The sequence below is a fragment of the Xenopus tropicalis genome, chromosome 5, assembly GCF_000004195.4.
Source record: "Xenopus tropicalis strain Nigerian chromosome 5, UCB_Xtro_10.0, whole genome shotgun sequence".
Taxonomy (NCBI): Eukaryota; Metazoa; Chordata; class Amphibia; order Anura; family Pipidae; genus Xenopus; species Xenopus tropicalis.
The window spans coordinates 117,930,908-117,944,774 of record NC_030681.2 but is presented as its reverse complement, the minus strand read 5'-3'; the positions used below and the strand labels follow the sequence as shown (position 1 = coordinate 117,944,774).

At 36.2% G+C, this 13,867-nt stretch overlaps 1 protein-coding gene across 1 annotated transcript in view; it reads right to left on the bottom strand.

Annotated features, from left to right (window-relative positions):
- Positions 1-900: 900 nt before the first annotated feature.
- The window catches only part of igsf10 (immunoglobulin superfamily member 10), a 28,140-nt gene continuing 15,173 nt past the window's right edge, over positions 901-13,867 (bottom strand). Inside the window, exons 4-7 of the mRNA XM_012963663.2 lie at positions 12,631-13,021; positions 6,246-11,360; positions 3,923-4,823; positions 901-3,058 (exon numbers count right to left, since the gene is read on the bottom strand). Of these exons, the coding sequence (XP_012819117.2) occupies positions 1,138-3,058; positions 3,923-4,823; positions 6,246-11,360; positions 12,631-13,021 (8,328 nt within the window). The 3' untranslated portion in view covers positions 901-1,137. The remainder of the gene's footprint in view (positions 3,059-3,922; positions 4,824-6,245; positions 11,361-12,630; positions 13,022-13,867) is intronic.

Genomic DNA, 13,867 nt, shown 5'->3' with positions numbered 1-13,867 from the left:
TTACCACACAACTTGTACAGTTTCAAATATCCCCTTAATGCGCAAAAGTGGCACTTACTCCAGGTTTCCCACAGTAGCCTGCATCAATAGTCAATTCACTTGCACCTACGCAGAATACATTTTGCCCCTGAGCACCACAAATGATAACAACACTAAAGACTTTCAGCACAAAATTGCAATTTGCACATTGTTTGTAAATGAGCCCTAGTGTATATTTCTTAAATAACTAAAGGAAAACACCATTAGGTCACCTTGTCCATATGGGAAGGGTCCCAACCACAAATAGGCATTGAAATGTAAATAGTTGCTATTGTTTCACACTCATCTGAATACTACTATCTTAACTGATATTACAACAACTTTTGAAAATAAATATAAAGCAACAATAGTTGAAGTTTATCAAGATCTTCTTAGTTTAAAAGAATACCGCAACTTACTGTACATACTGTAGTCCTGGATTTTCTAATGAACTGATTGATATGCCAATTCAAACCATATTGACCCAAGTTATCTTGTAATTAAAGATAAATAAAGACCTGTTCCACTGCTTTTGCGGCATTGTTAGAGAACAGAAATAAACCTACTTGCATACAGTAATTACAATATTCTTAATTATTTTTTGCTTTCTTCATGGTAATGTTTTTGTAATCAATTATATAATCAATTATATTGTGTACATGGAATATTAGACTAATACTTTATTTGAATTTATCATACGCTTATAGTGTAGAATTTGATTTGTATGCATATAGGGTGAATCAAAAGATAAACTGTTCCCAGATTTTTTGTTTTTGTAAGAGATGTGATCTGTGTGTTTATAAAATGATGCTCCTTGGCTTGAGTTCACTTCTCTGTAAGAAAATATGATTGAAACCAGAAGCATACAAGGTACACCGTCAATTTCTAAATAAAATATATACTTTATATAATGTGGCTTTATTTTCACAGTTTTCACTTGAATGAGAGGACTGAAGAAAGTGCTTTAAATAAAATCTCTGAAATAATGCTGGTAGAAATACTAGATCTTAACAAATAGGTATGCCTTGAGGTTTATATCTTGCAGAAGCATTATGCCCAATATTGCATAGGTGTCACTATTCATTTAGTTCTTGCTGTTTACTTTTAGTTCCATTATCCTTAATTACGCTGTGAGATCACATTTAAGTATGTTTTACTCATATCAGTTCCAAGGGAATTTTTCGCTATGCATTTATATATTCCAGAATCAGAAGACTGAGGGTTCTGAATAACCAATGTGCCTTGAGGATGAAGAAGTTCTGTTCCAGTAAGGCTTCCTTGACTTGCTGTTGACAATACAGAGAGGTCTGGCAATTCCCAGAATATGTCTGGCTTGGGTATGCCAATGGCCATGCAGTTGAGACGTACAGCAGACCCTGCCCTTGTATGGATAGTCTGTGGAGGCTTGTTTGTAATCCTTGGAGGATATGCTACAACCACAACTGTAACAGTAATAGCTGTCTCACCTGCATAATTTTTGGCCTTACACTGGTAGTTTCCACGGTCATGCAGTGCTGTTTCTTGAATGACCAAAGTTCCATTCTCAAGTAATTTGTATCTCCCTTGGACTTGTGGTCTCTCAATAGCATATCCACTTGGCAGTATCCAGGTAACACTTGGTCTAGGCATTCCATCAGAAAGACAGTGTAAAGACAATGCTTCTCCAATGATGCTCTTAATGGGCCCTCTGGGATGTGTAAGGATATTAGGCTTTTGACCAACCTCCAAAATAATAAGCTTCTCAATATATCCCACTTTATTTCTAGCCGCACAACGATATTTTCCTGCATCGTCTTTGGTGGGGCTGTAAATAATAAAAGTTCCATTGCTTCCTGCATGGTATTTAGAAATTGACGGCCCGTTTAAAAACCGTGTGCCATTTGGCAGAAGCCAAATTATCTCTGGAGTAGGATTTCCCTCAGCAAAGCAATTTAATATCGCCATTTTGCTTGACTTAGCAATAAATTTCTCATTAAATGGATTTTTAAACATTGGCCGTCTAAGCATTTCTAATACTTCCAGCTGAACAACAAGCATGCTTTCACCTCCATCATTACGAGCAACACAAGTAAATTCGGCAGTATCCGAAGGCCTTATGTTCCGAATTTCTAAAGTTCCATTTTGGTGAACCAATATCCTACTCCCATGGTATGGTGCGGTTAGATAAATGTTATCTGGCATAATCCACATCACCTGAAGTGGGGCAGCCCCTTCAGCTTTACAGTCGATTAATTTTCTAGAGTGTTTAATTGCAGTGTCCTTAATTATACTTTTGTTTGAATATAAACCATTGATAATTGGGGGTTTTGGATGCACCTCCAATCTGAGAAGCTTTGTGTCATCACCTGCAGGGTTGCGCGCTACACACATGTATTCCCCTGCATCTAATAATTTGACTTGGCTCACTGTCAGAGATCCATTTTCATGCAATAAATATCTGTCATGAGATATTGCTATCATATCACTCGAGGGAAGCAACCAAAATATTTTTGGTTTTGGTTCTCCATTTGCCTCACAATCCAAGATCACACTTTCTCCAGCCATTGCTGCATATCTCGTCTTCATGTTTAATTTAATGAGTGGAGCAGCTGTAACCACAGTTATGTGAACCTTCATTTCATCTCTTCCTAATTGATTTTCAGCATAGCAAGTATAATCACCTTCTTCAGCTATGCCTACTTTGTTTAGGTACAAAGTTCCATTGTCAAAGAGAATGTATCTCCGTTTTCTCCTTCCACTATCATCAGCTTGGAGAATATTATTTATCATGGTACCATCTGGCAAGCTCCAAGATATGTCAGGAAGTGGAGATCCTGAAGCCTTGCAGTCCACTTTGAAATCTTTTCCATACGGCACTTGCTTTGCAAGCGGTTGTTTTTGAATAATTTTTGCTGGTTTCATTGTCACGCTGACTTTCATCAATATAACATCATCCCCCATTTTATTCCTTGCCACACATAGATAGTCTCCTGCATCTTTATCGTTCACAGAATCTACAAATAATGTTCCATTTGGAAACACCTGAATTCGGCTTCCCATTCTGAAAAGAAAAAAAGAAAAAAAAAAAAAGTTAATGCATTATTATATTCCTTATTTTCTTACTATGTATTTAATTCTGATTTAAGTTAGTAATGCTTTTGTCTTATTTCTATAGCGCTATATTAAATGGAATATAGACTGTATTATAAAGCAAGGTTTACTTTTACTTTTTCCCCCTACATGCATATAGATAATTCTTCACTATAAAACAAAGTTACCTGGTAACAATGTTATATAATACAGTATGTGTGATTGCAGTGATCTTTCAGTGATTACAGGCATGCCTACAAAAAAGCCAGTGCCAGTTCTAATACACTAGAAAAATATTTATGTATGTTATAAAAAGGCAGTGATATGTTATTATATGTATAATGCATCTACAGCTGCAATCCAGATTGAACTATGCAAAACAAAGCACTGTAGTGATTGAGATGCAAAACTGTGGCTATCTAATTCCTACATATCCCTTAATACTAATGTGGTCCCTATACTGTGGTGGTTGCGCCACCTACATCCTGCAAGTTCAAAATATGGTTTGCATCCAATTCAATTAGCCCAAGTCTGGTGGTCTTTTTAACACAACCTGATGCAGGAATTCTGGAGCTACCCAAAGGTCAAGGGTGGTGTAGCTCCAAGTTTTCCAATGTCAATCCAATGTCAATCCAATGTCAGTAAGAAAACCCTCAAGAACATCAGTTGGCCTGACAGACCTTCTTCAAACTGAATTACAGTATTGAATATACACAAGATTTTTTGGAAATATAAACATTGTATATTTTGCATTTAAGCTTATAACCAACAGTATAGTATATGCTGCAAAACAAACTGCTATTTAATTATGCTTGCAAGTAAACAAAGGTTTTACCTGTGCAACTGATCCACTACTGCTTTTGAAGGCAATCGCCATATTATCCTTGGCTTTGGTTCCCCCGTTGCAGTGCAGTTCAGCATGAGTTTGTCTCCAAAGTTCATCTCAGTAGCTTTAGGAGATGCATCAGTTATTTTAGGGAAAGTATCACTTTGCTCAACTATGAGATTAACCACTCTTCTTTCAGACCCAGTTGAACTGGTTGCAATACATTCATAATTTCCACGGTCTGTTGAGGCCACATTTCTTATGTATAGTGTCCCATTAGAAAAAAGGAACAGTTTTGCATTTACATATTGCAATGGTTTAATTTTTGTACCATCAAAAGCTACCCAGTGAACTGTAGGTTGAGGATTTCCTTTAGCTGTGCAAGGAATCTTTAGATTCTCCCCAGGACCAGCTAAAACAGTCTGTCGTTTTTCTTCCACAATAACTGGAGGAGCAGCAATCACTTGAATCCTTACTGTAAAGGTATCCTCTCCTGCTAGGTTGGTTGCTAAGCACCTATATATCCCCCGATCATATACTGTAACATCTTTAATTATGAGAGTGCCGTCCGGTTGTACAAATATCTTACGATTGCTAGTAGAAGTTCCAAAGGGAATGGTCTCATTTTTCAAAGTCCATGTAATTGTGGGAAAAGGGCTACCTTCAGCCTGACAATTTACATTGACAGAATTTCCTGAGTGTACTGTAATCTCTCTTGATCTCCCCTGCAAGATCCTTGGAGGGTAAGTTATCACCGAAAGTGTGACAAGCAGACGATCTGAGCCAAGTTGATTATTGGCCACACAAAGATACTGTCCACCATCCTGTATGCCAACACTTGGGATGCTGAGGGTTCCATTCATAAAAACCTCCATTTTGTTTACTCTTCTTGTTTTCGATACAAAAGTACCTATCAAAAAAATGAAATGGTATTAGTATTTATTGTAGAATGTGTTTTTAGTTTGTTTTGACTTTGTTCAACTACAGGTTTCTTTAAACTATAAAACTGATAGAAGGTTACTGGCTATTTTTCTGGCTATAAAACTGATAGAAGGTTACTGGCTATTTTTCTTGTTACAAAATTAGACAATATAATAAAATACTATGTTTGTCTTGTCAGGTTTCAGAAACACAGTATCTGACAAAATTCAATGTCATATGCCTCAGTGGAATAAAACAGGCTCAAGCAGAGTACTATGGCAAGACATGTTAGTAGGACAAGCCAATCGCTGGACTATATGCAGTACATGGATGGGAGAAAATAGGAAAGGACCTTAGAGGTAAATATTAGTGATGAGTGAATTTTTTCAGCATCAAAGTGGGCGTGGCCGTGTCAAAAGGGGCGTGGTCATGTCAGAAAAGGGCGAGGTCTCATCAAAGAAAGGGCACGGTCATGGCAAAAAAGGCACGGTCGCGGCAAAAAGACGTGGGCGACAAAAAAATACAGGCAAAAAAAAATTATGCTACAAATGCGTTTCACGAATTTTTCACCGTTTCGAGAATTTTCTTGCCGTTTTGCAAATTTTACGGCAAAGCTAAACAGGACAGATTCGCTCATCACTAGTAAATATAAGTAACATGGCTAAAAAAAGGCTTTTGCAGGATTGGACTAGTTAAAGGATTTTGTAGGAGTGGCCTAGAACAATTAATTACCAAAACTGTAAACTGAGAACAGCTTAGGAATTCTGCAACATAGCAAGGTAAAGTATGCTGCAAGATAAAAAGGACTGGATGGGGAAAAGGAATTGACATTTGGACACAGAGCTTAGGTTATTAAAAGTACAAACAAGAAAAGGTCGTCATGCAACTACAAATATTTTACAATTAAGCTGAATATTATTATTTTAGTAACAAGACAAGTGAGCAGTATTTAATAGAGGATGCCAGAACATCATGACTTGAAAAAAAATTCTAATTCTGGGATGAGGCATGATAAATTTTTGGCTGAAAAAAGACAGTAGCGAAGAAGCATGTCTCTTTATAATCCAGATCACACAAGCTATATTGTATAAATAATATAATATTTTATATATACAGGTAAAGGAGCTAGTATTTGAGTTGCTTTCTTTTAATTTGGATCACATGCCTTAACTATACTAAAAAGCACTTAAACATTAAATAAACCCAATAGTTTGTATTTTGCCACCAATATGAATTTGTGCAACTTGCAAACAAGCACAAGGTACTGTTTAATTATAAAAAGGACATTATTTAATGGGAGATGGCACTCCTGTAATACAAAACTTTCTGATTAATGGTTTTCCAGATAAGAGATCCCATACCTTTATTGACCAAAGTAATTTATCTTTGCCAGCATGCCAATATAGCTTACCTGATGACACTTTAGTCCAAAGAATTGTTGGTGATGGATTCCCACTGGCTTCACATGGGATAAAAGCATCCGAATTAGCCAGTACAGTGAAACTTGCTGCTTTTCCTCCAATTATTCTTGGCTTTGATCTACTGTTTTGTGTAGAAAAACTTGTACTAACTGTAGTTGTTGTCATAGTCACTGGCTTTTCTAATCCAGTTTTCTTGCCATGCTGTTGTGGAGCCAATGAAGGAGCATTGTTTTCAGAATGTTTTACCTTTTCAGTTAAATTTGTTCTAATACTTACAGTTGTTTCTGATGATTCCTGATTAGGCCTTTTTTCCTGACCCTGGGTCCTTTTTTCCACTGCGTATAGAGATGGCCCTTGGGTGGATTTCTGGACTGCTTTGGCAGTCAACTCGTAGGTTTTTAAGGTAGGAACCAAAGTGCTTGTTAAAATCTTCTGGTCATAGGATACAGTGTTCTTTGTCTCTTGTTGAGTGGTCATAAAAGTATCTTTAAATTGGCTATTAGTAGTCACTGCCTGATTATAACTAGTAAAATACTTTTTTTCCAGTAATTCAGGAAACCAGTTTTTGGTATCTTTGATTTTAGACTTTTCATCTATGAATGCTTTCAGGGGATTTGAAGTTTTATTCCAAATATTTTTTATTGTGGGTAGCAGAATATCATTTGCTTTGCTAGAGTAAAATGCAGTATGTGGATAATTACTAGTATTCATTAAAAGTTGTGGAAGTTGAGTAACTCCCTGAGATTTGGTTATTTCTTCTTGATAACTGCCCCTACTACTGCCTGTGTTATCCTTTAATTCTGAATACCTTAATTTAGTGCCATTAGACATTCTGGATCTTGCTAATTTCCACATGTCCAAATTTATGGGTTTGTTAGAAATAGTTTTCTTCCTTGGTCTCTTTCTTAAGAATTTTCGCTTGGCTGCCTTGTCTGTAGTTAAAGATGATGTTGGAGATGTAAAATGTTTAGTTTTTGAAGTAGGTGTAATAATTTGAAATCCTGATGTGGTAGCAGTATTAGATTTGGTTAAATGAAAGACGTCTGTCACATTCATGTCTGGTATTAGAGTTGTCTCAGTCTGCGTTATAGGGCTGCTTGTCACTGTTCTTGATGTACTGTATTTTAAATTGCTAGTAGACAAGGGAGTTGCTTCTGTAGATGTAAATGCTTTTAAAACGGGTGAAGTAACAATTAAAGGTGGCCTTACTGTTGTACGTGCTGATGCTAGCTCAGTATTTTTTCTTAATTTCTTTAATATCTCTTTTTGAATGTTTGAGTTGTTTCCAAACAGCTTGTGCCAAGGAATTTTTCTCCTTAATATTTTGGAACTAGTTCTAGGTTTTGTGGTGGATTGAGCTGGTGTAGAGTGAAAGTATTCTCCATTTGCCTCAGGCAGCATTGTTGCTGGAACATTTGTTGTCATGTATGTTTTTGTTGTGGTGTAAACTTTCTGAGTAGGTAAGGTTGACATGCTTTCTTTGTCAAGTGTAATTTGATTATCAAACTGAGCAAATATTTCACGATTATTTGTGATGGTTGTATTAACTTTTTTTGTTTGATATTGTTGAGTAGAGGTCTTATGAACATATTGATCAGATGCAGTTGTGGTCAAAGCATGCTCAGTGGTATGTGGAATAGAAGACATTCTTGGATTAGATGTAGAATGTAACATTTGTTTCTGTTTACTTGGTTCTAAACTTGTAGAATAGGTTGTTGTTGCTTCTTGAGTATAGTTTCTTAAATTTGACTTCATAAGTGAAAAGTAGTGAGACTTGATATTTGGAATGCGGTCTGGTCTTACAATTCTTCTTCTGCCAGGAATTCTTCTCCGTCCGTAACGTTTTACTGTTGGCATAAATGGTGTGACGTCTTTTACTATCTGAATCTGTTGGTGTGTAATGATTTGGGAGCCTGCTGGCAGTTGTGGTGAGATAATTTTTTGTGTAGTGTGAAAGTAGATGGGACCAATTTCTGTTTCTGAAAGAAAAAGTTTAGTACTTGACTTGGTTGAAGAAGCGCCATTTTTTGTCTCTGTGAAATTAGGGACCTTTTTAGTTGGAATTTTTGTTTGCGTTATCGTTTTGCTCTTTGAATATGGTACATTTTCCTTGGAAGGTTTAGATGTTGTTTCAGGTATGTCTGTCTTTGCCTGCATACTGGTTGAGGAATGACCAAAACTATGACTTTCTGTATTAGTTATCAAAGCAGAAACAATATTTAATTCCTTTTGAGAAACTTCAGTGATAAGATCCTGTTCTCCATTAGAGATCTGTGAATGTGGTGTAGATTGGATTTTGTCTTTTGGTTTTGCTGGTGTTGTACTGACAAATGGTTTATTTAATGGAATAGGAGTTTCCTTTAAATAGCTAGATGTAGTGGTTACCAAAACCTTGGGTGAAGAAGACAATTTATTAGATGGTGTTGTTTGAGGTTTGCTTAAAATATATTGAGATGTTTCATATAGTGAGCTAGGTGTAGTTTGATAAGGAACTTTGGTTGTAAAAGGTAGTTTCAGATATGGAGCTGACTGTGGCTTGCTTATAACATTTTGAGAGGTTCCTTGTAAGTAACTTGAAGTTGTGGGCTGATAGGGTAAGATAGCTTTGGGTCTAGAAGGAACTTTTTCATGTGCTGTTCTCTGTGGTTTGTTTATTACATTCTGAGATGTTTCTTGTAAGTAACTTGATGTAGTGGGCTGATAGGTTAACTTATCTTTTGGTGTCAAAGAAAATTTGTTAGAAGGTGTTGTTAGGTTAATTATAATAGTTGGAACTGAACTACTAGAAATATTAGATACTGGGGTTTTCTTCAAAACATTTCGTGAGGGAAAATTAAAATAATTAGAAGTAGTGCTTGGATTAGAATTTATACCTTGTGTAGAAAAATGCAAATACTCTGGCACAATGTATTCTGTGATACTTTGCTGAGATTTAGCTTGAAAATAACTAGGTGTTGCTGGAGTTGCTGGTGATGGGGATGTGGTATATATGTTACTACTGGTAGATGATGGACTGGTAATTACTGTTTGTGGTGTAACCGTTAGAGAATTAAATGTGGTTGTTAATTCTTTCTTAGGATCTTGGGGCTTTCCATGGTGAAAAATTGCTGCATTTCCTAATAAAGATGTAGTTGTAAGATCCTTTGGTGTTGCATACAAGCCACTAGAAGTAGGTTGGGGTTTTGAAATGAGTTCCATGGATGTATTATTTAACAAACTATGGGTTGTTGGTTCAGATGGAGCACTAACGGTATTTGCCATCAGATTCTCCATGGTTTCTGTTTCGGCTCTAGGTGTACTCACTGATGACGGTTTTTTTGTTGGTTGTGTCTGTAATGTTTTAGAGTCTGTAACTGTTTTAGTTGTAGGAACTACATTTAATTTGGTAATGGCTGAATGTCTGGTTGTTAATATGAAGAACTTTTCTTTTACTGGAAGAAGTTCTTCACCAGAGGATTCCTCCAGATCACCTGATGCCCTTCCAATAGTATATTCTTCTTTTAAAGAACTTTCAAAAATTTTGGTTTCTACTTTGGGTTTTTTTGAGTTTTGTTTTGTTTTTTCCAAGATTTCTGTCCAACGTACAGGATCAATCTTCCTGTTAATCTGAGTAAATTTTCGTCTTTGCCCCCTTAGCCGTCTGCTTATTTTCTTTCTTCTATGAATGCCTATATTCCTGTGTGTTTTTCTACTTAAAACATGTCCAGATTCGATGTGCACTGGAGTTTTCTTTTGTACTGTAACTCTTCCCATAGCTGACTGTTTATTGAGTTCTTCATTATCTTCATTTCCAGATCCATCATCATTCTCTGTTTCTTTTATTATAACATTAATTTGTCTTTCTTTAACTAGTACTCTGTGTGTCAGTATATCTAGTCCATACTGATTAGCTGCTAAACATCTAAAATGGCCACTGTCTCTTTCTGATATGCCTTGTATTTTTAAGGTCCCATTAGCTAAAATAATTTTGTTCCTTGAAGGTTCATACAGCACTGAGTGATCTGGCAAAATCCAGCTTACAGATGCATCAGGAACACCACTAGACCCACATGGTAGGTTAATGTAATCTCCATTACTTACTGAAAGCTCAACTCCATTGACAAATTGTTCTTCAACATCACTACTGACAACAGTAATTCTGAAGGATAGAACATCTGCATCAATATAATTAGTAGCAATGCAATGATAAATGCCAGTGTCAAAATTGTCAGCAGACTTGAGTATAAATTTTCCATTTTTTGTGATTGTTATTCTCCCCTCTTGACTTGCATATGGTGCTCTAATTTTACTACCATCAGGAAGAATCCACTCAATAGCAGGAGTTGGTTCACCTAAAACTTCACAATCCATTTCTACGGTTCCTCCAATTACTGCTGAGTATTCCGTTTTTGTTTGGTTATTCTTTGTTATCATGACCCAACCAGTTTTAAAAAGTTTTTCAGGAACACTTGGCAATGTAATATAGACATCAACCATATACCTTATGTGCAATGTGCTGAGAGTTGTTGCTGTTCTATCTAATTGTAATACAACCAAATCCTGCATCAACCAGCTTGGTTCAGTTCTAATTTCTGCTTCAATATCAGTAAAGACTTCATCATTTGATGCAGATTGTTTGTATTTGTAACTAATAAATGGTGTTCGGGTTAGCAAAAGGTCTCTTTTGAGTTTCATTGGAGAATCACTGTACATTGCTAGTATACCCCATAACTTTTGAATATGATCATAATCTATGTTGCAAACAAGAAAAGAAAAGAATGTAGTCCTCAGTGCTGAGTAATCTGATTTTGTATCCATTGATATCTGGGACATGTTTGTTGGTCTTTGAACACTGCAAGCCAAATTTGCTTCATTTCCATATTGGTCAGTCATGTTTAGGATAAGAGAGCCCATAGGTGCTACAAAATCTTTAGGAGATACCGCAATAGATCCTCCTTCTTCTGTTGCAGTAGTATTTTTTAATTTAAAGGTTTCACCTATGGTTGGTTTAATACATGCCAGATCTTCAGATGATATTTCAGTAAGTGTTTTTGCATTATTTGTTCTTGGAGAAGCGCAAAGAGGACATTGTTGACCTGAACGATCCTTCTTGCATTTTATAATGTCTGAAATTATAAAGAAATGCATTATCAATACATATGCATAAAAGAAAAAGAAGTGATTAACTCAGGTAAGATTAAAACAACAACAATTACAAATAAGCCTTTTGCCAGCAGAAAAATTAACCCAATCCTCCTTCCTATACTGCAGGGGGCCCCAACCTTTCTTACTCATGAGCCACAGTCAAATGTAAAAAGACTTGGGGAGCAACACAAGCACCATAAAAGTTCATGGAGGAGCCAAATAAGGGCTGTGATTGGCTATTAGGCAGCCTCTATGCACACTATCAGCTTAAAGGGGGCTTTATTTGGTAGTAAGTCTTGTTTTTATTCAACCAAAATTTGCCCCCAAGCCAGGAATTCAAAAATAACTACCTGGTTTGGGAGAACTGAGAGCAACATCCAAGGGGTTGGGGAGCAGCATGTTGCCCACAAGCCACTAGTAAGGAATCACTGCTATACTGATTTCTTAGCCATGCAATAATATCCCGTAATTTCTGCTGCCACCCTGCACATGACTTGGGTAACATCTTTTTGCTTGGGTAAGCACCTTTTAGAATTCAGTTGTTTTCTGAAATAATTCTTGAGGACCTTACTCTAAATTTGTCATTGATACCAAGGTGTATCCAGTGGTTGTTAAACGTTTTCAGTTCAAGCCCAGGTTTTTTTGTCAAAATCCCTTTTGACAAAGGCCCTTTTAGCTCATGATATGGATGCAGGTATAGTAAAATATAGATTTTACAGTTATTCTGTCACAGTTTAAAAAATATCTAGGACAGTAAATATATATTCAACCAAATTTCACCTGCAGTGACTTTAAACTGGGATTTCTAATGTATCTAGGAAAGCAAATGGCCATGTTTCCAATTTTTACCCGAACTGACTTTCACCCTAAGTCTGCCCCCATCACTGCTCCAAGTTCCTCCAGGGGACCAGCTCCATAGTTTGGGAATCACTGGTGAACAGCGGCTGTTTAGCCTTCCTCAGCCATCAAGTAACTGGTTCACTAATTCTACTGCATTCCTAATGTTAACACCAGGCACACAACAAATTCTATACAGCACTACAGTCTACTCCTTGGGTACTTATAGATTAGCTGGGCACACTTACTTCATAGTGCATATAAAGCAGACTTTATGAATCTTATGCACTCCATTTACCTCAGTAGGGGAAAGAGTGTGGCAAGATAATTCAGTTAAGCCTGGTCCCCACTGTATAATTGTGAAAAAATGCAGTTATATAATAATATGTTTGAGTTTAATAGAGACCATAGTACCTCTAGACTGCTGTGCCCAATCTCTTAGCCACTCTAGTTTACAATCACAAGACCAAGGATTTCCATGGAGATAAATTCCTTCTAATTCAGTCATATAGGAGAACATATCTTCAGGTAGTGACGAAAGCTGGTTGTCAGAAAGATATACTTGTTTTATAGATGACGTTTTGAATATATGTATATATCGCAAAGTCAGAAACGTGTCTGTGTGAAGTTGTGTGAGCAGGTTTCCTTCCAAATGGACCAGTTTTAGTGATGTGAGTCCATAAAATGATTCAGGATTTATGAAGTCTAGTTTATTGTGATCCATGTGTAGCCTCACCAGATTCTTAAGTCCATGAAATGTATTTTTATGGAATGATTTCACTTTATTGTAGCTCATTTTCAAAACCTGAAAGAACAGACATTTAATGAGTATTCATTCTAAGGTAAAATATTTGACTGTATAAATCAACATATTGCCTTACGTAAACAGATGTTTGGCTTTCACCTTTCTTCCTAGATGCATAATCCTTTAATTTTGTTTTATATGTCTGCTTAGATAATACACTGACTTATGTTACATGAAAAATATGAATGTAAAAATAGAACCCGGAAATAAGAAAATACCTGCTTCTTCAGCCCTCACATATACAAGTATGTAGGGAAAAGTAAGTTGCAAAATGTTCTAGTGATAAGTAGACACATACCATTTAGAAACCCTCAAAATACGTTGTATCACAAATGTATTGAAAATGGTGCCACAGTGACAATAAAATGTATATTCCTATTTTGAATAGAATTTTATTCCAAAAAAGTGGCACAAAAGTAAACAAGACAAGGCTATATGTCTAAATAATATATATTTCCTAACAATATCTCACTAGATAGAGAAGAAAGATTGGCAGCAATTGGAGAAAGATGGTGAGAAGGGCATCCCATTAGACACCTTGCACGAAACCCAAAAATTCCAAATTTATTTGAGACAGCGCATAACAGTTTAATCAGGTTAAGCATAACTATCACCTTTATGTAACAGAATGCACTAACTTTGCCTAAGAGCAGTAACCCGTAGCAACCAATCAGCATGTAGATTTTACTGGTCAATTGTTTAAAAGCAAACATCTTAGTGGTTGCTATGGGTTACTGTAAATTCTTAGTGTCTTTTATTACATATGGGGATAGGTTGTTGCATAGTGTGTTGCTTAGTAAGTAAGGAGTAAGTATAATTGTATACTTGCTTCTCCATCAACCCAAA